The sequence below is a fragment of the Erythrolamprus reginae genome, chromosome 2 (genome assembly GCF_031021105.1).
Source record: "Erythrolamprus reginae isolate rEryReg1 chromosome 2, rEryReg1.hap1, whole genome shotgun sequence".
In the NCBI taxonomy this organism is placed as follows: domain Eukaryota; kingdom Metazoa; phylum Chordata; class Lepidosauria; order Squamata; family Dipsadidae; genus Erythrolamprus; species Erythrolamprus reginae.
In genome coordinates this window covers 219,529,503-219,556,855 of record NC_091951.1, presented here as the reverse complement: position 1 = coordinate 219,556,855, position 27,353 = coordinate 219,529,503, and the positions used below count along the sequence as shown (strand labels likewise).

The window sequence follows — 27,353 nt, the reverse complement described above, 5'->3', positions numbered from 1 at the left end:
GGCTTCAGCAAAAAGCCTGCTGCATTCCCACACATGATCAAAGTCACTCGATCTTTCATGGCCTTAAAGCCAGGGGCTTTGGCTTCATCTTGCATCAAGAAAGTCCTTGAAGGCATCCTCTTCCAGAACAGGCCTGTTTCGTCCATGTTGAACACCTGTTCTGGAAGGTAGCCCCCTTCTGCAATTAGCTCTTTAAACGTGCGCTGGACAAAGTTTTCTGCTGCACCTGTATCTGCTGAGGCAGCTTCTCCGTGCAATGACCACACTCTTCAGGCCATAGCGCCGTTGAAATTTCTCAAACCACCCTTTGCTTGCTGTGAATGTGGCTGGGGCTGAGGCTGAGGCTGAGGCTGCAGAATGACAGGAAAGGGAGAGAGAAGTGACTTGAATGAAAGCATAAAGAGTAAATGCCCACCCTCCTTCCCTCCTTCCTTCCTTCCCTCTCTTCTCTCCCTCCCTCCCTCCTTCCCTCCTTCCTTCTCTTCCCTCCCTCCCTCCTTCCCTCTCTTCTCTCCCTCCCTCCCTCCTTCCCTCCTTCCTTCTCTTCTCTCCCTCCCTCCTCCTTCCTTCTCTTCTCGTCCCTCCCTCCTTCCCTCCTTCCTTCTCTTCTCTCCTCCCTCCCTCTCTTCTCTCCCTCCCTCCTTCCCTCCTTCCTTCTCTTCTCTCCCTCCCTCCCTCCCTCTCTTCTCTCCCTCCCTCCTTCCCTCCTTCCTTCTCTTCTCTCCCTCCCTCCCTCTTCTCTCCCTCCCTCCTTCCCTCCTTCCCTCCCTCCCTCCCTCTCTTCTCTCCCTCCCTCCTTCCCCTCCTTCCCTCCTTCCCTCCCTCCCTCCCTCCTTCCCTGCTCCTTCCTTAAAAACACTTAAATACAGTATCTAATGACAGAATAAAAAAACCCAGCCCTTACCTTGCGTTTCCCTCATCTGCATCGCCTTCTTCTGTGTCTTCAAGACGGTTGTACAATTGTTGTGCCTTGGTTCTGATAGTGTTGGTATCCAAAGCAATGCTCTTTTTGCGGCAGTCTTGTACCCACAGGGACAAAGCAGCTTCCATCTTCATGAGCTGTTTGTTTCTAGGCGTCACCATTCTTTTTGCAGCCTTTTTGAAGGCCATCAGGGAACTTTGCCTTATCTTTTTCTCGTCGTCACGAATGGTTCGCACACTCGATTCGTTGATCCCATACTGCCGACCAACATCTGCATAAGAGCGTCCCCCTTTCAGCATGTCCAAAATGTCAATTTTCTCTGTTAATTGTGAGTATCCTCCTGGTCTTTTTAGCGTCGCCGCCAGCACTCCGAGCACAACGTTTAGGAGGCATCTTGCAACAAGTCTGAACAAGTTCCAAAAGTTCAGTTGCAAAGCTTTTTTTTGCGTTTGCAACGATTGGTTGAGATTTTGGCCAATCAGCAATCAGCATGACGTCATCGGGCGGGAAAAACCGTGGGTATAGCAAAAAAAAACGCGAACTTATTTTTTAATTAATATTTTTTGAAAAACCGCGTTGCAGCGTTTCGCACTAATCGAGAACGCGTAAATCGAGGGACCACTGTAGTGATAAAACTGTACTGTGCTGTGAATTAATATAACACAGAAATAATCTTATTTTGTTACAATGAGTAGCTTCATTTGGACACAAGCATTCATTAGAACTTTTCTTTTTTAGTGACTATCTGCTTAAAAGAAAAGAAAATGTGGAAGCTGCTTGAAACAAAGGAAAACAGAGCATTTCTGGCCTCCAGAGGGTCTTTTGGGGGTGGGGGAATCTGTTTTCACCCTCCCCAATCATTGAATTATGGGTGTGGGCACTTGCACATGTGCAACAGCACGTGCCCACGCTCTTTCAGCACCCAAGGAAAAAAAGGTTCGCCATCACTGATCTAGACTGTGGCTCTTCTTCCTGTCTTCCAAGGTTATTTTAACATCCCTTTACATCTAATTAGAAGTTAATCAGAAGAGTCTAGATCTGGGGTTTCAAACTTGTGGGGTTCGAGCCGGATGCATCATGCGCTGGCCACCCCACCCGCAGTTTAGTGAAGAAGGAAAAAGTTGCAATAGGTCATATGACAATGACGTGACAGCGTATTTAACACTAAATAATCTATAGCATTAAAAAAGTATCCATGTACAGACTGACACCCCCAGCCCTCTCCTAGCCAAAATATGACACTGCATCAAAACCAAATTTTTTTAAAAATTGATTTGGGGTTCTTTCTTTTAAATGAACCTAAACAGAATAAATACGGTAGGCCAAGCATTTATTTATTTATTTATTTTTTGCTCTCTGATATTAGTAACATGGGATGAGTGAAGAAGACAAGAATAGAGAACCATGGGTTCAATCAATATTCTTGGATATCAAAAAGAACAATTCATTCAATATTTTTTTCTCAGATGAGGACATTGATATCTTTAAAATTCCTGATACAGTGATGGAAAGAACATCAAAGCAGATGTGAACAATTTACTGAGTGTAAATTCTGAAAAACTGTCATAGAAAGCTATCTAAAGTTACAAACTTTCCATGAAGGGCACTGTTTTGTAAAATTAATTTTATCCTAAGGAGAAATATAATGTAAATATAATGCTAACAGACATTTTTCCTCCATTGCTACCACAGCTCTAGGTACTGTATTTGAAGAATTCTGAGCTTATCTCACATGGACTTGTATTTTCTTGAATCTACTTCTAGTTTCACTCTCAGCTTTTCTTTACAACAGACTAAGATAGATAGTGAACAACAATCCAAGTATTAATAGCTAAGTCACCCAATTATCTGTTAGAAAATCACTTACATTTCAAATGCAAATAGGAAATCAACTAAATTTTCATTTGTTTATTAACTGGACTTTTCAATCATGCCTTTTGATTTGGAGTATTTTTTTTTAACTTTTTAACTTTTATTTTTATATTTGGTGTTATTCACCTTAAGGACAGATGGTAAAAAAGAATGGAGTAGAATTTCAAGCAACAAATAACAAACCTACAAGCATTGGCAACAGCCAGTATGTTATAATAGCACTTCCCTTACCCTGTAATAATAATCTCAGGGTATGTTTGTGATCCTAGGTTCCATACTCCACCAGTGATAGGCCACTCCTAAAAAAAATATATATATTTATTCATTAATTAATTAATTCATTCATTATAAGGAAATCAACTGTATTTAAAGCAAAAATAAATGTTTAGCCCTCACTCTGCAAGTTTATGGAATCTGATCCAATACTAAGAAACTTGAATTCCAACTTGTGTGATTGTATATATATTTCAGATAGAATTCAGTACTCAGGCACCCTTAACTACATGCAGAGATGTATTCCAACCAGCAGATTCAGTCTGGATTCCGAATCAGTCTTTTAAAAAATAGACAGATTCATTTTTATATGATTCACAGCTGCTTGTTTCCCCATTTGAATCAAATTCAACCCTGAATCCTTTTTATGGTAGCTGAGTATCAACAATCAACTATAATTTGTTTCTACCTAAAATCTGACAAAGGTAGGCAAATTTGGGGTTTGGGGTACATTTGACATCTGCTGTGGATTCAAAAATTAGGCTGATTAATAATAACCTGATTCTCTTGTAGCAAGAGTAACAAGAAGTTGGACGTGACACTTCTACTCGCCATATTTATTTCTATTCTTGTCTTTTAGAGAAAGAGCAAGGGCTTATCACAAACAAGGGATGGGGACAGAGGGAGGAAGAGGGTAGGAACATGCACAAGGAAACAGGAGAAGCCCAACATGACAGTCTGTTAAGACACGGTACCCTTACCAAAATATCATAAATACTATAGGCAAAGAACAATGAAACATAACCATGAATACTAGTAATTGGTGCTGCTTCAATAATAACTGGTGCACCAGTTGTGGCCTTATTTGGACAGGGAGTCATTGCTCACAGTCGCTCATGCCCTCATCACCTCGAGGTTCAACTACTGCAATGCTCTCTACATGGGGCTACCTTTGAAAAGTGTTCGGAAACTTCAGATCATGCAGAATGCGGCTGCGAGAGCTATCGTGGGGTTATCTAGATTCGCCCACATCTCTCCAACACTCCATGGCTTCACTGGCAGCTGATCAGTTTCTGGTCACAATTCAAAGTGTTGGTAATGACCTATAAAGCCCTACATGGCATTGGACCAGAATACCTCCGGGACTGTCTTCTGCCAAACGGATCCCAGCGGCCGATAAGGTCGCACAGAGTTGGCCTTCTCCGGGTCCCGTTGACTAAACAATGTCATCTGGTGGGCGCCAGGGGAAGAGCTTTCTCTGTGGCGGCCCCAGCCCTCTGGAATCAACTCCCCCCAGAGATCAGAACTGCCCCCATCCTCCTTGTCTTTCGTAAATTGCTTAAGACCCACCTATATTGCCAGGCGTGGGGGAATTGAGATACCTCCCCCAGGCTTACAGAGTTTTATGTATAGTATGCTTGTGTTGTATGGTTTTTTAAATGACGGTTTTTTTAAATGCTTTCTCTTAATTATTAGATTTGTTACACTGTATATTGTTTTTATTATTGTTGTGAGCCGCCCCGAGTCTACGGAGAGGGGTGGCATACAAATCTAATAAATTATTATTAATTATTAATACTTTCCCTTTTTTATTCTTTACCTTATTGCTATATCCTTGCTTTTTATGTTTCGCACCTACAGAATATAGCATAGGAATCAAGTCTGGAGGGCAGTCAGCAAAGTATTCTGTGCAGGTAACAGGTGAGTCATGAATATCCATGGGATAAGGATTTTCAAAAATGGGAAAGCTACGTGAGAAAAACATGTATTAGCATACCCTTTAAAGGTAAAATTACTTAATACATTAATTATTTGTAAAAGAACATATTGCTAAGTACACACACACACACACAAAACTTTTTAATAATTATTGACACAAACGTGGACAGTGAGATAAAAATTAAGACTATGTGTATGCCAATTAGATTGAAAATGACTACACCCTAAAAAACATCCAGAACCTCCAGTAGGTCCATTTTTTACCTTCCCTGAACCTCCAGGCATGCCCTGCATTTACCTGCATCAAAACGGGCCACGAGGGGAGGGGAGGCGAGGGGAGGGGGCCAGCTATGACTGGGATTTGGAGGTTCTCCAAACTGTATAGAATCTTAGAGGTTTTCCCAAACCTTTGTGAACTCTCAGCAGTGCACCCCTGCAGCTAAAATATCTTAAATATTAATCCTAGATAAATGAATAGTGAATAGTGAAGTTGTTTGTTTTGAAAACATTTTGGTTTTGGTTTGGCATATTACATTATATTTCCAAACTCAACAACAAATCTATGCTTCTCTCCCAGGAATTATTGTTAGCACCATATGGAATTATACTTACTGGCTTTGAGTCAAGTCAACAACAATTAGATCTTTTTCCAACAGTACAACAACAGCATAGGGTTCTTGAATTTCTACATACAAATAAAAATATAAACACAAATATTAGTGAATTAAATTATTAAATAAGGACCCTATAACCATTGTTCTGAACAAATACAGAATTTATATATAATCCTAATAAAGAATTTTCCAAATCCAGAAGTTCAGTTTTGATAGATTATATTATATTTTCCTGGAACACTGATAAAGATATTCATGTTATTCTGATGATAGTTTTGATGTCTCCTCATGTGAGATTAAGCATAAATATTATTCCAATAAACATACAGTATTAAATAGTATAATACATACTTCTACATAATTTGTATTACATAATTTATGCACACACTTTCACTGGATTACTAATTTATCCCTGGCCAATGATTACATAATAATTTTGGTAGATCTTTTTATCAAGATGTCTCTCTTCAACCCTTGGAAGGGATTGCTCACTGCCAAAGAAACAGCTCAACTTTTTTTGTACCATATTTTTCACTATAGAGGCATGGTGTATAGACTAATTTCCAACATAAGCAATCAGTTTGAACCCTGGTTTTGGAGAGCACTGTTCCAACTTTTGAATGTTCAAAAGCCATGAATGGTAAGGTAAAGAAAACTAACCAAATGCAACTATAGCCAAGATAACTGGCCATCACTGCTTCCACTAGCAGAGTTTTCATATAATACCTCTCTCCACATATAAATTACAATAACCTCCTTTCAAGCTTTGTACGGGACACACACAAGAGGTTTACCAGAGAACTCTAAGGAGGAGAGCTGTGTCCCAGGAATTGTGATTTTTTTATAAGAAGAAATTGCTGCGCAAACTCTGTTGAAATAGCGAGGACAGGCAAAGTAATTGTATGAGAAAACTGTGGATGCCCATTGACAGGAAGGAGACAAATTCTGACTCTCTACCAAGTGTTTGGTCTTAATAAGACCATAAAATAAACTAGACACATCAAATTTTGTGTCACAACCAGCCAAGCTCCCCCCCCCCCCCCCCCGTGCTACCTGGGAAATCAGCCTTAACCAACCTCTGTCAACACATCCACAGGCAGGCAGAGCACGTGATCATGCTGGGCCCTTCAATTCTGGCCTTCAGGCCCTGAAGATAAGGTAGGGAAGGACCTACTAAACTTTTCATGTTTTCCAACAACCACCACTTGGCTCTATGGCTGTTTCAGAAGGCGGGGAGGAAGATTCCTTAGAAATTGCTTCACTGCCTCCTCTGTCAAGTTTCCATGAGAACTCAGATTTCGAAGAGCCCATGTAGGAAGGGAAAGGTGTCTCTGGACAAGCCATGGAAGTGGTGAGAGACAGGTTGGAGAGGAGGGCGATGTAGGCGATTAAGATGCAGAGCCTCAGTCAGAATCAAGAAAGAAATCAATCTGGTTCCAGCCCCCCTTTGAATTTTATTAGCTTTCATCTACTTTAGTGCTGACAGTTAGTTAACTAGATTCTTGTGTATAGGCTTGAGCAATGAACCTTCTTAACTGGAACTGGAACTTTATGGGCCTGATCAGAGGACGTATTCTGCCAGTTCATACTGGTTATGGTGAACCAGTAGTAGCGACCTGTGAGTGGACCCAACCCGGTGCTATGCCGCCCTATTTGGACTCATTTTGTAGCTGTACGCATGTGTGCAAACCACAGGCAAGCAAAGCACATATGTAGAAGGCACATGCATGGATGGGGCATGTGTGTGCACATTTGCAAAACGGTAGGGAAGCTAAGTGAACACCACTTCTGGTCCTGATTCTTCGCAGATGACAACACATTGCTATTAGATTAGCTCTTAAAATTGCAATAAATCTAAATCCACAGAAATTAAGGTTTTATACTGATGGAAAAAGTAATGGTTTCTATATGTGATAACTGTAGCAACATTATCATGTGCATAAACATGGCACAATGGAGGAATGTTTGGTGAAGATGATGAAATTTGCAGGGATGGCTTAATTAGAGAAAAGACAATATCTACATTTATTGTTGATTGGAAATTCCTTACAGATTTTTTGTGTAAAACCGGGAAAAAAAAGAATTTATGATTTATGTTGTGATTAGAAAAAAATGGATAACAAAAAGGGTTTTTTGTAACCGAAAAATACATTTGTACTTGTAAAGAAAATGAGAAGCTACTTCTTTCTATTTCTTTTCTTTTTTTTCACTTTTGGCTTTTTATTTTTTTATTTTTTCCCTCTTTTTCTTTCCTCTACTTTAAATTAGTTCTTTTAGTTTCTATTTCTGTTTCAAAATACCCAATACAGGTAGTCCCCAAATTACAGCCACAATTGAGCCCAACATTTCTGTGGTTAAGTGAAATATTTAAGTGAATTTTGCCTTACTTTACAGCTTTTCTTGTCACAGTTGCTAAGTGAATCACTGCAGTTATTAAGTTAGTAACATGGTTGTTAAATGAATCTGGCTTCCACATTGACTTTGCTTCTAAGAGGGTCGCAAAAGCTGATTACATTACCTTGGGACACTGCAACTGTCATAAATATGAGTCAATTGCCAAGCATCTGAATTTTAATCATGTGACCATGGGGATACTACTGTTACAAAATCTCAGTTGGCCTAATAAAAGGATTATGGAATTTTTCACGGCAATGTCATGCAATGTAGTTATCAGCCTTGGCTGGTTGTGTTATTTATTATTTAAACTTGTTACACATACTTACCATTTGGATATGGAGTTTCACAAAGAGTTAAAAAGTCAACCACAGGGTGATCCATTTCAAGCACTGTAATTGCTTTTCCATGCATGATTGTCAGACCTGGCCTTCGCCAAGGTTTATCATAAGAAAGTCCGCCAGAAAAAATGATAAAAGGGTCACTATATTAAAAAATAAAATATATATAATTATAGTTTTCATTGACTTTGAAATAGCAATTTTCGCAAGTTGAGATGAAGAGATTATATCCAAATTGTAATTAAAACTAATAATCTTTCTACCATAAGTGATAAATAAAACTCATGACATTATCAAATTTCTTTCTTATAACTTTGATGTTAAAAGTAATCATTTGTGCAGCTTTCACTGTTTCCTTAGTTTTGCCAACCAAAACAGTAACCTCAGTTGCTTGTCCAATCTGGAAGTAATGGCAAATGCTGAAGGAGGTGGGCTCCCTTATGGCAGTGTTTCCCAACCTTGGCAACTTGAAGATATTTGGACTTCAACTCCCAGAATTCCCTAGCCAGCAAATGCTGGCTGGGGAATTCTGGAAGTTGAAATCCAAATAGCTTCAAGTTGCCAAGGTTGGGAAACACTGCCTTATGGTACAGATGATCATTACTGTATGCACTGAACTGCTGCATCACAAATGCATCATTCACTTGCTGAAGGCAAGAAAATTCCTTTAAATAATACCTCTCCTACACTAATATCAATAATATACAGCTTATTCAATAAACAAAGGGTAAATAAATTACACCTGATTACAATGTGCAAAGTCAACTCTATATTCTTTCATGAAATACTTAAAAGAAACCAAAACCATTTTTCTGGTCTCAGTTTTTCTTATATATCCTGTTCAGGTACATGCAGAAACTGTCACATTGATTGACAGTGCCATACATGATAACGGTTGAGAGGGGCAGAAAAAAGAGAAGCTAATCGAATAAGTGGCCTCGTTTCAACAGGTACAAGGCCCTGTCTCAGGATCATAGCTGCCTCCTTATTGATCAAGATTACCTACCTATTTTTACAGGTCTTGTATTCTGTTTTAAGAATGGGCTTACAAGATTCAACTTTCTTCCCATCTCGCTGAATCTTACCTGTAAAGGAATTGTTTAGAAAAGACCCATTTATTTTCCCATAATGCCAGTGGATAAGAGTTGCTATGGCTGTCCTGAGCAATAACAAACAATTAAAAGACTGAAGTGATCATGTTTCTAAGGCCTCCGTGGATTGGATATGACCTCAGGGATACTACAAAGACCAACATCCCAATGCACTTCATGAGCTCAGCTGGGGCTATGGCATCAAAACTAACTGAAACACTTAGGTCCATGATGGCGAACCTATGGCACATGTGCCACAAGTGGCATGCGGAGCTGTATCTGAGGGCATGCGAGGCGTTGCCCTATGTCAGTTCCAGCATGCATGTGCGTGTTGGCCAGCTGATTTTTAGCCTTCTGGAGGGCGGGGGGAGGCCATTTTTGCCCTACCCAGGCAGAAAAGACTCGGGAGCCTGTGGATGGAAAAAACGGACCCAAAGGGCCTACTGGAAATTTGAAAATGAACTTCCGGTGGGCCCATTGGGCCACTTTTCACCCTCCCCAGGCTTCAGGAAAGCCTCTGGAAAGCCCTGTTGGTACTCAAGGGGAAAAAAGGTTCGCCATCACTCAAATATGGCCTAGCAGCCAATCAGTATTTTAGTATTAGTAGTAAAATGCCAAACCTTTGCTGAATAAGGCAGTGCTAGGCAACTGGCAAAGACAGCAAGCTTGCTCCCTAAAATGACATCTCAGGCAGTAGTAACAGTTCATTTTCCTAGACAATCTTTTCTTTCTGAAGAATTTCTCATTTTTGTTTTATAATATTCATGATATTTCATGCAGGATTGGCTCTGGACATTTTGGCAGCCTAGGCAATATCGTATCGCAGTTCTCCTTACAGTTTGGCTCCTCTTTCTATTCAGTGAGGAATTTCAAAAAGAGAAGTCCTCTTTTTCTTTCTTTTTGGGTTTTGGAGGCTATCCTTAGCACAACTTTTTTCCAGACATTTCCACCTTATTTACACAGTAAGTAATTATATCAGTATCCATTGTCATCATATGGACATTTTTCTCAACTGGATAGACAAGAGGAAAATTAGTCCACACATTAAAATATTGCCCTTTTCTGGTTTGCCCATTCACCAAACTAGTCTTTGACCAATCCAGATAACTTTTGCTCTAAGGCACATTTACTGAGATTTGTCCCTAGTATAGATCTTGTCTTTTATTAGGTTTTGACTTCTAGAGAAAAAGAGAATAGGGAGTCGACTGCCACATTATTCACAGTAGCAGGCTAGATTATTGGAAACAGTTTCAATTTTAACAAAATCATGAATGCTGTGATAAATAGATCACAGATTCAAATGCTACAATTCTATCTTGAAATTAGTAAGGTCCATTGCTCAGCCCGGGGCCAACACAAAAGTGCATTGCTTAGGTCAGAACTTGAATGCTTCAGTTGTTTCTTACCTAAACCAGCAACAATGGATGCATCTTACCATGAGGAATGATTATCTGGAAAGGCCGGCTGGGACTTTTTAGATTCCATAGAGTTAAACTGCCATCAGAATGACTGCACATAAATTGCTTCCCTTCATGATGCCATCCCATTGAGTGAATAGCCTAAACAGACCAATAAATCGCAAAGAGAACCTTGAGCTGCCAGAAATAATGACATCCCCTTTTCTTTCTTGTTGAGAATACATATAATGGCCATACCTATTGAGACCACCTCTCCAGAAATCAAATTTATGCAGAATAAATTCACTAAGGCTTAACACCAGTAATATGAAAAGTGATAAATGCTCATTGTCTAATTAATTTATTAAGCTTCCCTGAAGAGCAAGAATACATGATGAAATGGGTTGGGAAAAACAAGAGAAGCTTCTTAAAAACTTCATTACAGTATTTTGAATTTCTACTTAAATGTGAATACTTTCGCCATCCTCCTCCTCTTCCTTCTGCTAATCTGATACTCTGGTTCTAAGTAGGGAAATTAGAGAACATCCTGTCCCTGGCAATCAAAACCTAGTCAATTCTCCTTTGTTTTAAATAGAAAGCAAAAGCTGTTTAAACAGAATGCATAGGTAGTACTAAAGGTTAGAACGAGTGATGGGTTGCTACTGGTTGGCCCCGGTTCAGGCAAATTGGTAGCAGTGGTGGCGGGAGGCTCCACCTACCCCGCCCAGACATCATCACGAATGATCTGCACATGCTAATTAAATGATGCAATTAAAGGCAGTAGCCTATTGAAAGAAGCCTGGTTTTCCAGCAATAACTCCATCAATAGGTACATCAACCTGCTGCCAGTTTACCAAGCATTGAGGCACCAGGACAGACCCAGCAGGATGAGCAGAGGCCAATTCTTATTGGAGAGTGGAGATCAATGGCATACCACACCCCTTTGGCATGAAGATTTGTCCTGTGCAGGTGTAACCAGTCTGGACTGAATGCCCAGGTAGACCAACTTCAAGCCTTAATAGACACAAATAATGAGGAACGAGCCAGACTGGTTACAAGATCATGGTTACAAGATAATGAATTTTGTTAATATATCAAATGTGCCTTTAATATGCTGTTAAAGCAATATCTGACAGCTCAGCACCATTCCCTGCTGGGGAGGATCTAGGCTTCCATCAATTAACACATCTGAAGTAAAAATGACAGAGCTTATTACTGGTGGGGGGGCCTATCACACGCGCAATGGCCAAATTGATTAATGATGTATAAAGGCAAGTGACACCAATTTGCTTTAAAAATCTTTAAAAATTCATATTAATTTTCAGGTGCTAATTCTTACTGTAAATAATTAAAAGCATTTTATATACATATATGTTTATCAAACAATTTTAACTTATGTATGGTTTTTTTATGCTACCTTCTCTAATGTTCACAACTTTCTATGGAATTTCCTGTATAAAAATCCAGAGAAGAAAAATTTAATAATAGCAATAGTCCAGCTGGTACACTATTCCAGGAAGTAAGAATTAGGGTATTCTTTAAAAGGGATACTAATTTATTTCTTATTGTCATACAACTGTATATAATAAGAGGACCTGCTTTCACACATTAATGACCATTCGCTCTAAAGTATGCCTTCTGCCTATTTAAAATCTGAGATAATGATAAATAAATATTTATTCAATATCTCATTCTTCTTTGAAAGAGCACAGAACTTAGACATGTGATTATGCAATTTTATTCTTGAGAACGCGGCAAATGTCCTGTAGAAACATGGCAATGTAGTTTTAATAAATTAATTAGAGCAATATAGCAAGCATAATACAATTATGGCTGATCTTGATTATCTCATGTATATCTGAGCCTTGCACTTTTATTTATTTTTGCTGTTATCCATTCAGTATGCATCATGTCTGAGGCAAATGGAAGACATTAATTAATCATAGTACTGTATATATTTTAGAAGAAAACTGTACATATCTTGTCCTTTAAAAAAACCAACAGAAATAGCTTACCTCATCGTAATATGCTCTTAAATCTGCTCTTTTTGATCTCAAATCCCATAATACTATGGTCCCATTTTCATAACCTATTAATAACTGGGGAAGAGGGAGGGGAAAGAAAACATAATCAAGTTAATATGTATTAAGAATATTTATTGTAAAGTACATGCAGCTAAATTTTAATGTGTGCAATAATATGTCAGGGAATTGCATAGCCATTGTCCAAATGGAGTCACAGATGCTGACACCCACCAAGTTTTATATAAATAAATAAATATATTTACAGCAAACAAGATAGGAAAACAGAAACATTGTTAGGTAAATCAACAGAATAGATAGTACCTCCTTCAACAGTAGTACTTGTGACAGGAATTCTAGTAGAGTACCGCTTAAATATAAGCCAGCAATGTGCTACAGCCGCCAAGAGCCAATGCAATCCCTAAGTTGCATCAATAGAGGGACAAAACTAACCAGAACATACAAAACTTTCGCCAGACCAATCCTTGAATACAGTTCATCTGTCTGGAACCCACACCACATTTAGGACATAAACACTCTAGAAAATGTCCAGAGATACTTTACTAGAAGAGCCCTCCACTCCTCCACTTGCAACATAATACTCTACGCAACTAGACTTACAATCCTAAGGTTTAGAAAGCTTAGAACTATGTTGCCTTAAACACAACCTAAGCATAGCCCATAAAATAATCTGCTACAATGTCCTTCCTGTCAACAACTACTTCAGCTTCAACCACAACAACACACGAGCACACAACAGATACAAACTTAAAGTAAACCGCTCCAAACTCGACTGCAGGAAATACGACTTTAGCAACTGAGAAGTTAATGCATGGATCTCTCTACCTGACTCTGTAGTATCATCACCTAACCCCAAAAACTTTACTCTTAGACTACCCACTGTTGACCTCATCTAATTCCTAAGAGGTCAGTAAGGGGCATGCATAAATACACCAGGGTGCCTACTGTCCTCTGTCCTAATGTTTCTCTCTTACTTGTATCATGTATATAAACATTGTTATATCTTTGTATGTGACCAATAGTACTTGACTAAACAAACAAACAAACAAATATAAAACATCAAGATCATGAGAAGCAATAGCACTACTCCATACTGAGGGGGTTGATTTATTCCCCAAATCAACCATGCCTTAGGTTGCCCCTCTTATTCCGTAGCTTTTTCCTTACCCTGAATCCACTTGCCACCCCATTTCCCACCAGTTTTATTGCTTGGGAATAAAACATTTCCACATTTCGTTCCATTCCTCCCCTCCAATGCTGCCTTTCTCTCCCATCCTTATCTAGGTCTTCTTTCACATTGCTTTCCATTTCATCCCTCTGTGTTTTTAAATGCTTAGTCACTTCTCCTTCACTGCATCTCTGCCTTTCTACTTGGCTGTTCCTCTTTTGTATCACCCTGGCACTCAGTTTCTCACTCCTCTACCTAATTCTTCCCAGCACATTTTGTCTCTTCAGCTTTCTGCAATTTTCATCCAAGCTTTGCCAGACAACTCCCAACTATTCTCCAGCTTCCCTGTGCTGAATTCCCTCTTCCTTTTCTGCTGAAATACTGAAACTTCTTCAGGAGAGGGGAATAATTTGTTTCTTTAGCAAATTAGAACAAACTGTGCATCTCTCCTACTTCTGGAACAGATGGAAGAAGCAACATTTGTCATTGGTAGAGAAGACGATGAAATGATCTTACTGCTGTATTAATGGGCAAAAACTAATGCTTTTAACAATGCTAGTATAATTACTAAATATAACAAAATGTATTAAAGTTAATAAGAATAATGCTTAAAAAATAAAGCAATGTAATATTAAAATAATTTACAGAATAAAAGTGGTGCCATCCTTTGGGATGTGGGTTTTCCCATGCCCCAGCAATTCTATACCTCCCACCCAGATCCCCTGACAAAAAGATAATTCTGTAGTGAATATACATGTATGTATGTATGTATGCATGTATGCATGCATGTATGTTCTAATAGCTTTTAGCACGCAATTCCAAAATTTAACACACAGATTACAGTCCTCTAAAAATTATTCTAAGTGTATAGATAAATTTAAAAAGAAGAGAACTGTCTTTCTTCCCCTAACTAACTTAGTGCAGCTGAACAAATCACTGAACAGTGAAAAGTTCAAAATTGTATATTAATTTTGGGTGTCCAGCTTTGGGTTTCTCACATACAATTTTCTATATGGATAGTTTTATTTTATTTTTTTTAATTTATTATTTATTTTGTCAAGTAGGTATTGGTAGTACACAAAGATATAACACTGTTTATACACATGATATGGGTACTAATAAGAGGGAAATCATTAGGACAGGGACAGTAGGCATGCTGGTGCACATGCACGCCCCTTACTGACCTCTTAAGAATCAGGTAGTCTCATGATTTATATTGCTTCCTAATGTGATTGGATTGCTTATTTGTACTTTATGACTATCATTAACTGATTCTTGATGAATGTATATGAGAGCATATGCACTAGGACAAATTCCTTGTGTATCCAATCACACTTGGCCAATAAAGAATTCTGTTGTATTGTCCATAGTATTACATACTTTTTATGGATATTTGTGTGTTTACGTTGCCCAATTAATAGTAGCAAAGGAGCAAAAACTGCTAAAACAAAAATACCGAAGAAATACTTGAGTTCTCCTTACTCACTTTTCCTTCATCTCTTGGGCTATCGCTTAGATGCACAACAGGCCCGGGGTGAGTCTTTATTGATCTGCAAATCAAAACTGAGACTATAAAAAACAAGTATAATTTATTTTTGTTTTGTAAACCAAGCAGATACCTTTAGATGAAGTCAACTAAGAAGCCATGGTTGCTATTACCTAATGAAACTGAGTATAATCCTATTTTCAGTGAGAAAATAGGAAATATGCTCATTAAAATTATTCTATACCCATTTAATTTTCATATTTAATTAAGCTTGCAAAACAAAATAATGTTTAGTACTTTGTTAAATATCTTGCTAAAGATACAATCTACAGAATTTCAAGTCTATTAAGGAAACTAGCCAATAAAAATGGATAGAGTTAGCATATTTTTGCTCACAGAACATATTTCAATGGTCTGCTTTGGAATTGTCCTAGGTACTAATGTTAAAGAATTTCTATCTATCTTAAACTTTGGTTCTTCATAACTGGTTAAAAAATAGGAATTAAGTGAAACTAAATTCTCATGTGTTCATTGGTGTTTGCATAGGTATGTGCTGTAAAAACAGCCAAGCAATTATTTGGAGAAGGGTGGCATAAAAATCTAAATAATAATAATAATAATAATAATAATAATAATAATAATAATGATGAATATTTCAATTATATAAATGCTTAAAAAAATTAACTGGCGCCCAAAAGAATCCTACGACTACAATAAATGTTTTATAAAATAATGATCTTTTTAAGTTAGGAGTGAAGACTTCTTTAACAAGCTAGGTATAGGGCTGATTCAGAGGTATGCACAATATATTCCCAAGCAATTTAACTTTTAAAAATCTACATACCTAAATACTTCACATTGGCCAAAAATGACTGAGGCTGTGGATTAAGGGAGTTAGAGTCAAAAACAGCTGAAGAGGGATTCCAATAAAGCAATTATCTAGGAATGAGCAACCAAAATCTTTCATCTTAAGTCTGTATGATACTCATACTCCTGCAGCTGTAAGTTGAGGTGAGTTCAGCTGAGAGAGTAACTAGCCCAAAGGCAGCACTAGAACTCAAAGTCTCCTAGTTCCAAGTCTGGTTCCTTAACCACTAGAAACAGGCTAGCTGGCAACCTTCACAGAGCTCAACAGGATTGTGCTCTAAGCATTAATACTACCCAGTATTGAAAGAAAGCTCTGTGACCTTTGGAAAATGGCTTGTCTCGTACACATATATAATATAATGGCTTGGCTTGTACTGTATTTTATTAAGTTATACACAAATGAATCTAAATTATATAGAATTATAATGTGTACTGTATTTAACATTGGGATACTGTTCTTTTTTTATCCTACCTTTTTATATATAACTCAAGGCAAGGAACATTGCTAATGTGCCTGCCCCTCTATTTTTCCCACAACCACCACCCTGAGAGGTAGGCTGAGAAAGAGGGACTGGGCATGAGCCAGCAAAATCAAAACAAACTTATTGCTAATTAATTAAAATACCTTAGTTACAAATACACAGTATTTATAGAAATAGCTAAGATGCTGACATGGAAATCGAACTATGAAATATACTGAGATGCTTATTCTGCACCTACCACATTGCCATACACAAAGGTCAGGAAGACCTCACATGGTCTTCTTCATATGTGGGTTTTGGCTTAATTTGAACGGGTGAAAAAAATTAACTGTTTATCACAAATCTGACTGAACCAACTAGATAACCACTCTCTATGAGGGTGGCTGAAGAATTCTGGGAATACAATATGAAGTCTACATTTTGTAAAGATATGTAAAGGTTGAAAAACACTGTCCTAGATATTGAGCTGAAAGCCTGCTCAGAGTGTACAAAGGCAGAAAATACGTAAATCTGCTTTAGAAAACAGCATGGACTTTTAGATCTAATGATGAAGCATGAAGGCCCAATCCAAAGTGGGCGTGGCTGTTCTAAAGGCTGCCTGTTCAGCTATTCAGATACAGTACTCTCTCCCTCCAGCCGGGCAGCAGCTTCTACCACAGAATTTTGCTGTGGAACTTCTATCCTTGAAAGTACGAATAATAATGCCTAGGTTCCTCTCTTTGGATATACAGACTAATCTATCAATAAAAGTAAAGAGTGAATCCAATAGCTATTACTCAGAATCAATTCAGGAGGGATTAAATCTCCTCCTGGGGGCTTTTGAATTGTCTGTTGCCTAATTAGTTTGTATTTTTCTGAAACTGACTGGTAGCTAATGAGATATCTGAGGTAATGCAATTTTTTTCCACAGACTGCTCTGAGAAATGGTTCTCCTAGATACTTGCAGGCTACAGGCACCTAGGAACATGCTGCAAATCTCCATCAACATGACTTGCTCTTTAGCTCCTGCTGTTACAATTACCGGTAATTGTTCCCAAGCAGCTTGCATAGCAGGCTTTGCTTTGACTGCTTCTAAGAATGATAATGCCTCCTCTGGATGATTAGCTTTAAAAAAGGTGGGTAGGCCCTAGAAATGACACTGTGCTTGGTCTCTCTTCTTTTATTTTCCTGCACACAAGTAATCCTGATCAGACTAATCCTTTAAACCAGTGTTTCCCAACCTTGGCAACTTGAAGATATTTGGACTTCAACTCCCAGAATTCCTCAGCCAGCTAATGCTAACTAGGGAATTCTGGGAGTTGAAGTCCAAATATCTTCAAGTTGCCAAGGTTGGGAAACATTGCTTTAAACTATGCTGGTTAACATGTTGTTGCTTAATGAAAAAAATACTCTCTTCTGTCTTGTGCTGAATCTGGTTCTTATATTGCCTGTATTTGGCCAGCTAAGTCTTTCACAATACAGAATACTTTTCAGTAACAAACTATTAACAAATGGACACAATTCAAAAGTTGAGTCCATTGCTTGCATTTGTTGACAGTCTGATTTCTCTATCTGTGAATATACCTGTCTGCTGAATAAAGATCTATATTTTAATGGAAGCTGCTCACAGCCTCAATAACAAGCAACTATAAAAATTCATCAGCTGGTTTAAAAGTTCCCAGGAGAAGGCATATAATTCATTGTGATTATTTTGGACCCAGACCAAAAAGTAATTTCTTTGGACTATCTAACAGGCTCCTTAAAGCTAAACTCCTATCTACTAACAGCTCCATTTTAAGAGAGATGTATTTTTGCATGTAAAAAGTTCCTGAAAAATTGCATTAGGGGTAGGAGAAATAAATGTAAGGCTATGGGAACCAAATTTGAAGCTTATGTCTATAAGTTCAATTGATGAGCTACATCCCTTATATTTTAAATTTAAGAGCAGGAAATGCATAACAACCGGGAGTGAGATGAACCGTTGAAGGATATGTGTGGGCTGCTCTGTGTCACACTGGTTTTTTTCCTCTGAGACAGATACATGCAAGTCTGAACAGATGCTACTGAAGATAGAACTGTGTGGGGTAATTGCCTGAGTTGTCTCCAGAAATCTCCTTCAAATAACCTGGTCTTGAAATAATTAAATAATTAACACTAACTTCTTTTAGAAGATCTACATATTTGATCCCATGCTTATGTGCAAGATAATCCTACAATTATATTCTGTGCCTATCACAAAATGAAGATGAAAAGTAATAATAATAATAATAATAATAATAATAATAATAATAATAATAATAATTTATTAGATTTGTATGCCGCCCCTCTCCGTAGATTTGGAGCAGTGTAAAACAACTTTTTACTTGGTGTCTATTTCTGCTCTGGGAAGTAATAACAAGGGCTCAGGTGTGATACAAACAGGATCTTCTTTTGAGAATACAGTAGAACTCTTCCAATGTTTTTTAATGAGCTGGCTGGAGAGATGAATTGAATTTTCATTAAATTTGAAGGAGATAGGAATAATAATAATAATAATTTATTAGATTTGTATGCTGCCACTTTCCGTGGACTTGGAGGAAATTGAATAGGCAAGCTAATAATGGAAAATTTCCCTCATAATATCCATCATCTTAAAAGTCACTCTAGGCCTAAGCTGCCCTCTCAAAAGGGCAGAGCAAAGGGCATTCAGGAATGTTATGGGATGAAACTGGAGTCTTAAGAATCTGAAAGTCTTAAGGACTTCTCTGGATTATTTTTTTTTAAAAATCCTCTACCAAGTGCACAAATGAGGCTTTTGGTCTGGGAATAGCAAAAGGGACAGACCACATGCAGCCTTCAAATAGCACTTTTGCACCTCTGTTCTAGGAGACTGGAATGCCATTGAGAATAATCTTCAAAGGTTAATGAAAATAGTAAAATGAAATTTAATAGCGATAAATGCAAAGGTCTTCATAGAAGAAAAAGAAATCAGCAAAGCAATTGGAAATTATTCCAGTCTAATAATGGATCACAAGTTGAAATACTGTACTGTATAAATTAGCAGTGCAGTATGTTTCCTAAATAAGTAAATGCAATTTTGGGATTGCTCAGTAGAAGTAAACTCTCTAAATCATTGGAAAGAATACTTCCATTATATTTGGGATTGGTCATATTCCACCTCAAGTATTATATTTACCGTATTTTCCGGCGTATAAGACGACTGGGCGTATAAGACGACCCCCTAACTTTTCCAGTTAAAATATAGAATTTGAGATATACTCGCCGTATAAGACTACCCCTCTTCTGTACATCATAGACCTGACTGAGTCTAGGTCTATGATGTACTTGCATTGAGAAAAAAATCATTTCTGAACATGATAACACAATATTTTAATTACTAATGATGAAGATCTTATTGTTAAAATTATGAATGAATTATTTAGAGAGAGAGAGCCAAGTGGGAACACTCTTCTGTCTATCTCTCCATATGTCTCTGTCTATCTGTCTTGTCTGCCTCTCATATTTCTCCTCACCACAATTAAGTTTATTATTATAACTCATCATAATTTGTCAACACAAAAAGGTGAACCTGGCTATTTTTCTTTCTCCTACCATCTATTCTGCAGGTATCTTTCAGTCTAACATGCAGCATGCTGACACCTATGTGAGAATCTATTATGGAATGAGAATCTGTATGTGATATCATGATATGGCAATCCAAACAGCCCATCCATTTTTTCCTCTTTCCGCACTTTCTGTCTTTATCCTCTTGCAATGTCACTTAAACAGATTTTAACTTGTCGGGTTTAATTAGTGACCCTGCCAATTTTCAGTACCGTGCAGTGTGCTATGATACAGAGCAGGGTGAATAATATGACCTCAGCTTTTAAAGTTATTTTAAAATGTTGCCTAAGAAATATGGAAAGATTATTCTTTTTGGAGGAAAAGTACATTTTCAATGGTTAAACATAAGAACAAATACAAACAGGCAGAAATAAATGCATCCAGTTTAACATTCAATTTTGCAACCACTAATAATGTTGGTCAAGTAGGTACAAAAATACCTGGGGAAATTATCAAAGTCTGGGAAATGGGTCCCTTGTCAGTTAAAAGGAGTGCTGATTTACCACCTGCTAGAGCAGTGATTTTCAACCTTTTTTGAGCCGCGGCACATTTTTTACATTTACAAAATCCTGGGGCACACCACCAACCAAAATTACACAAATCTAATAAATAAATACATACATACATACACACACACACACACACACAAATAACCCCCTCATATATACAATCCCATGTAACATCCCCTTATAAATACAGTCAATCATCAATCATCCCTCCTCAAATTTATACCACTGTCTCATTTCTGGGTTCTTCTCCTGTCTTTCCCCCTTTTCTCTCTCATGTTTCTCATTTCTCTCTCTTCCTCCCTTTTTCCCTCATTCCTTCTCCCTCTCACTTCTCCTCTTTTTCCATCCCTGTCTCTCTCCCCCCCTTATGTGTGTGTGTGTGTGTATATATATACACACTCGAAATTTCCAAAACCAGTTGAGGGCTGGGGTTTTTTTCTCTTTTATTCTTTTCAAACACAGGTGTGGGCTGGGGGGGGGGTGTTTCTTATTATTTGGGTGCTTTTTACCATATGCTTCAAGAATCACCTCTCTCCCTCTCTCTTGTTCTCTCTTATTTTCTTTCTGAGGCTCCTCCCACAACGGTGGCTACAGCGGCGCTGGCGATCCGGCCGCTAGCCGCTCCGAGCGTTGTGGGAACGCCCACCCCTCTCACAGTCCGGTCCCGGGCTGACAGTAAAGGGGCTGCTTCCCATCCTCCTTCTCAGAAGGTTTCCTTCTGAGCAAGCTGGCAGGAGGATGGGAAGCAGCCCCTTTACTGTCAGCCCGGGACCGGACTGTGAGACGGGTGGGCGTTCCCACAACGCTCGGAGCGGCTAGCGGCCGCATCGCCAGTGCCGTTGCAGCCACCGCTAATGTAAAGGGGCTGCTTCCCGGCGGCAGGAACTGCGGGGGGTAGCCGGCGTACGCTCCGGCTAACGAGCCCTTGCCGCAGCTATCCGCCGCTTCTTTCTTCTCCGCCTCGCCTCCGCTACTCCCGCCGCCGCCTTTGCTCTCCCCGCCGGGCAAGAGGCAAAGGCGGCGGCGGGAGTAGCAGAGGCAAGGCGGAGAAGAAAGAAGCTGTGGATAGCTGCGGCAAGGGCTCGTTATGCCGGCTACCCCCCGCAGTTCCTGCCGCCGGGAGTGGCGTTCCACCCCAGCAAAGCCGGCGGCAGGAGCGGCGGCGGCCAGCCCTCTAGCCGGCGCCTCGCCAGCTATCCGCCAGATTTGAGTGCCGCCGCCTCAGGCGGCAGCAACAGCAGCAACAGCAGCGCTTCGATGAAGCCGGCGAGGGAGCTCCGGAATCGGTTGGCGCTCGCCCGACGCCTTGTTTTTTTACTTCCCCCTTTGGTTTCTCTTCACAGGCGGGAGTTCGGGAGGCAAGGGAGCGCTCGAGGAGACAGCGTCTTGCGGCATCGCCTCCCGTCGGGTTTACGACGAAGGGACGCTCAGCAACTTCTTTTTCCTTTCGGCGCCATAGCCACCCGCAGTCCCCGGAGCCGGCAGGTTGAGGCAAAGGGCTGCGTTTCCCTTCCCTCCCTCCCTCCTGCCCCCGTCCTGAATGGAAGCCCCGCTCGGCCAAGCAGCCCGGGATCTCCGCCGCTTGCAAACCGGGCGGGCGGAGCGGACCCGCGCTCACTTTCGGCTCCGGGGACTGCGGATGGCTATGGCGCCGAAAGGAAAAAGAAGTTGCTGAGCGATGCCGCAAGACGCTGTCTCCTCGAGCGCTCCCTTGCCTCCCGAACTCCCGCCTGTGAAGAGAAACCAAAGGGGGAAATAAAAAAACAAGGCGTCGGGCGAGCGCCAACCGATTCCGGAGCTCCCTCGCCGGCTTCATCAACGCGCTGCTGTTGCTGCTGTCGCTGCCGCCTGAGGCGGCGGCACTCGAATCTGGCGTGGTGGAAAATCTTTGCCTGCCTCCAGATTTTCCACCACGCCAGATTCGAGTGCCGCCGCCTCAGGCGGCAGCGACAGCAGCAACAGCAGCGCTTTTTCCTTTCGGCGCCATAGCCACCCGCAGTCCCCGGAGCCGAAAGTGAGCGCGGGTCCGCTCCCCCCCCTCAATCCCGCTCCCGGCCTCCTCCCGCCCGCGGCTGTGGAATGGGCGCAGTATCCGGCCTATAAGACGACCCCCCACTTTGGAAAAGATTTTCAGGGGTTAAAAAGTCGTCTTATACGCCGGAAAATACGGTAATCCTGCACATTTAAAAAAAGATTCAGGTGGATTAAGTGGCAAAAATGCAACAAGGGTTTGCAGATTAAGTCCTATGAATATAATTTGAGAACAGGATTTATGTAGCTTTCAGAACTATTGTCTTAGAAAAATAATATGAAAATATTCTTTCAGTACATGAGGGGCAAAGATGAAGAGTTGTGTTATAGAAAGAAATGGTTACAGTTGAGTGATTACGATGCAAAAAAAACCCCACCCTCTTCAGAAAAACATGAATGCACAGCAAGTAGAAGAGCTGGGAACACAAATGCAGGCAACTACATAGTAAATAAAGAAACAGAACCCAACAAAGGAAAAAACTAACATTTAGAGGTCACAATAGTGGAAAAGCAAAGACAGGGAGAGAAGCAAAAGAAAGAAATACAGGGAAAATCAGGATGCATTATGGGTTGCACCTGACCATCTACTGAATTATATTCAAATTGGATAATACAGTAATATTGCGGGTAAACAATATATTCAACTTGAGAGATTATTCCCAGTACCCTCTCTACAGCTTGATGGACTGGATAGCAGAGTTCCATGCTTATCATTATCAATGATCCTGCAGTTCATCAGAGAAAATTATCTCACTGCTGACTCACTCACTACATCTGGCATCTAATGATGCTCCGAAGCAACAGTGAGTCATATGGACCCACCTCTCACGTATTAAATTTCCAGACATTTTAATTTCTCCTAAAACCTGCTTCCTAACTTTGTCCTGCAGATTAAGATGGCATAAGTAGGACTTTGTGATTTCAAAAATTGTGAATGTAACTTGCAACGTTCTTAGGAAAGAAAGCTAGTGGGACTAAAAGTATTTGGTATTTGTCGTCTCACTTTGCAGGGACAAGATTGGGACTGGGTTATAGTACTTTGCTTTCAGTGGAATACATTGCTACAATGGAAAAAGTCAAATACTGTACCGTAGTATAAACCAGGCTGAGAATGATTAAAAACAATACCAAAGCATCTAATTGCATAGATAAGAGGATTTGGTTTTGAAAATGAAAAATTAGTGAACATTTCAAAACTTACAGTTCTATTGCCTTGTTCCACATGATAACATATCCAGAAAGTATGAAGGATTGAATATTTACAATATGTGTATTTCCCTTCTCTGTCCCAACATAAAGCCACTTGCTTTGGAAAGGTAGATGACAGAAGGTAATCCTGTGTTAGGAAGAAATACAATCACATTATATAAATCAAACAGTTTTTATTATAGTCACAGACCAACTACAAATAACAGCATTAGAAAAATAATACTGTAATGAAAAATAAAAATAAAAAATTGTCAAAAATACATTATAATTTGTGATGAATTATTAGTGGGCAGTTAGAGTCTGCCTAATTTTGCATACAATATAACAAAATTTCGCCACATTCAGAGAAACTACTTTGTACTGATCTGAAAACAGTAGTTATACATAAAAGAGATCAGTATTTCTTGGATACTGTATTTTATTAATTGAGGCATTATAAAGTGAGTCTATAAGTCCTTATACAAGTTGCAGTATAAAGTCATGAGCTTTAGTTTCATTGACTCTTTGTCAACAAGGGCACAATCTCAGTTCATTTTTTTTGTATCAGCCATCCAAAACTGCTATGGGACAATTTGACTGCACAAAAAACATTATTTTGAAGAGCAGCCCAATAATATTGGTTTTCCAGATCTTTAACTAAATTCACTCGTATCCCATCATTAAAAACACTTTCCTGAAAAACCAAGATCCTGGAGTTTTTATGAGATGTCCTGAACCATACTGATTCAAACCTATCTCTTCTAAAGAGAGAACTCAAATCTGCTGGACAAGGGTCGGCCACCTTAAACACTCAAAGAGCCATTTGGACCAGTTTCCCACAGAAAACACTGGGAGCCACAAAACCCTTTTGACATCTAAAATGAAGATAACACTGCATATATCATTTGTTTATTTATTTATTTTGTCAAGTACCTATTTGTAATACATATAAGTATATATAGATATAACATTGTTTATATCCATAAAATAGGTACTGATAAGAAGGAACAATTGGACAGAGGCGGTAGGCACACTGATGCGGGTGAGGTCAACAGTGGACAATCTATGGGTAAAGTTTTTGTGGGGTTGATGATGAAACCACAGAGTTAGGTAGTGAGTTCCAGGCATTAACCACTCTGTTGCTAAAGTCGTATTTGCTACAATCAAGTTTGGGGCAGTTCACTTTGAGTTTGTATCTGTTGTGTGCTCATGTATCGTTGTGATTGAAGCTGAAGTAGTCATTGACATGTAGGACATTGTAGCAGACAATTTTATGAGCTATGTTAGGTCGCACCGAAGGCGACATAGTTCTAAGCTTTCTAAGCCCAGGATTTCAAGTCTGTTTGCATAAGGTATTCTGTTGTGAGTAGAGGAGTGGAGGGCTCTTCTAGTAAAGTATCTCTGGACACTTTCTAATGTATCTATGTCCGATATGTGGTGTGGGTTCCAGACAGATGAGCTGTATTCAAGGATTGCTCTGGTGAAAGTTTTGTATGCTCTAGTTAGTAGTACCGGAGAAGAAGCTACGTAAGATTAGGTTAACAACTCTTGAAGCCTTTTTGGCGATGTTGCTGCAGTGGGCTTTGGCACTTAGGTCATTTGATATGAGTATTCCAAGATCTCTGACAGAGTGAGGGTCATTTTTTTACTTTTATGCTATGTATGTATAAAAAAACAATAGTGTGTTACATTCATGAAATAAATGACCTGCTGCAGAGAAAACACATTTTTATTTCTGCATGCAACAAAAATTTTGAACTTTGAAAAAAAAGATGGGTCGAAAAGCTCAATAAATCACATACCAACAGGTATTGCACATTGGTGTTTGTGACGGATATTTTGAACTAAAGTTTATTTCTAAGGAGTGAACAAATATCAGCCTAAATTATAAGTAACGGTTTTGAATCTTCACTGTCAGCAAACTATTCATGATCATTCATGCATCAGTGTCTTTTGCACTAAAAGACCTGAAAATATAGAATAAGGACACCATTATTATGTAAAAAAAAGATTCTACTCTCAGTGTAACTCCAATATAACTCCATTATCATTCCCAGTCACAAAATAAACATCACAACAACTGGGTTGTCTTGTAGCTGAGCTAATTTAATTGCTCAACATCTGGTATGATTTGTGCAGCATCTGCTTACGTAATCCAGACATATTGGCAAGAGCTCAAAATAACCTTCTCTGAACACCACATATATCAGTGATTGCTATTTGTACATTGGTAAAATTTAACAAAAAAGGTGAGAACACCTCTCTTTTTGAATAAGAACATATAACAGTGACAACACATTTTATCTCATATTGTGTGTGTGTATATAATAAATGAAAGCTAAGATTCTCAGGACTATGCTTTTCTAAAACATCAACAAACATTCAGCCTTTCTTCATTTTCTTTCCGAATAGAATAGAATAGAATAGAATTCTTTATTGGCCAAGTGTGATTGGACACACAAGGAATTTGTCTTGGTGCATATGCTCTTAGTGTACATAAAAGAAAAAGATACATTTGTCAAGAATCATGTGGTACAACACTTAATGATTGTCATAGGGATCAAATAAGCAATGAAGAAACAATCAATATTAATAAAAATCTTAGGATACAAGCAACAAGTTACTCCCATACAGTCCTAAGTGGGAGGAAATGGGTGATAGGAATGATGAGAAAAAACTAGTAGAAATAGAAGTGCAGACTTAATAAAAGGCTTGACAGTGTTGAAGGAATTATTTGTTTAGTAGAGTGATGGCGTTCGGAAAAAAACTGTTCTTGTGTCTAGTTGTCTTGGTGCGCAGTGCTCTGTAGCGGCGTTTTGAGGGTAGGAGTTGAAATAATTTGTGTCCAGGATGTGAGGGGTCAGTAAATATTTTCACCATCCTCTTTTTGACTCGTGCAGTATACAGGTCGTCAATGGAAGGCAGGTTGGCAGCAATTGTTTTTTCTGCAGTTCTGATTATGCTCTGATCATCCTCTGAACCAAACCAGACAGTTATAGAGGTGCAGATGACAGTTCTCTGTAGAACTGTATCAGCAGCTCCTTGGGCAGTTTGAGATTCCTGAGCTGGCTCAGAAAGAACATTCTTTGTTGTGCTTTTTTGGTGATGTTTTTGATGTTAGGTGACCATTTTAGGTCTTGAGATATGATAGAACCTAGAAATTAGAAGGTCTCTACTGTTGATACTGTGTTGTCTAGCATTGTGAGAGGTGGAAGGATGGAAGAGTTTCTCCTAAAGTCTACCACCATTTCTATGGTTTTGAGTGTGTTCAGTTCTAGATTGTTCCGGTCACAAGTCAACCTCCCATCTGTATGCGGATTCATCATTGTCTCGAATGAGTCTGATCACTGTTGTATTGTCTGCCAACTTCAGTAGTTTAACAGATGATCGTTTGAGGCACAGTCATTGGTGTATAAAGAGAAGTGGTGAGAATAC

At 39.2% G+C, this 27,353-nt stretch overlaps 2 protein-coding genes across 2 annotated transcripts in view; both read right to left on the bottom strand.

Annotated features, from left to right (window-relative positions):
• The window catches only part of CFAP91 (cilia and flagella associated protein 91), a 514,242-nt gene that overhangs the window by 78,702 nt on the left and 408,187 nt on the right, over window positions 1-27,353 (bottom strand). The gene's annotated exons all lie outside the window — the stretch shown is intronic.
• STXBP5L (syntaxin binding protein 5L) overlaps window positions 1-27,353 on the bottom strand; it is a 74,940-nt gene that overhangs the window by 37,457 nt on the left and 10,130 nt on the right. Inside the window, exons 5-13 of the mRNA XM_070736155.1 lie at window positions 23,932-24,066; window positions 15,260-15,323; window positions 12,579-12,662; window positions 10,602-10,725; window positions 9,082-9,160; window positions 8,064-8,218; window positions 5,339-5,411; window positions 4,608-4,755; window positions 3,026-3,093 (exon numbers count right to left, since the gene is read on the bottom strand). Of these exons, the coding sequence (XP_070592256.1) occupies window positions 3,026-3,093; window positions 4,608-4,755; window positions 5,339-5,411; window positions 8,064-8,218; window positions 9,082-9,160; window positions 10,602-10,725; window positions 12,579-12,662; window positions 15,260-15,323; window positions 23,932-24,066 (930 nt within the window). The remainder of the gene's footprint in view (window positions 1-3,025; window positions 3,094-4,607; window positions 4,756-5,338; window positions 5,412-8,063; window positions 8,219-9,081; window positions 9,161-10,601; window positions 10,726-12,578; window positions 12,663-15,259; window positions 15,324-23,931; window positions 24,067-27,353) is intronic.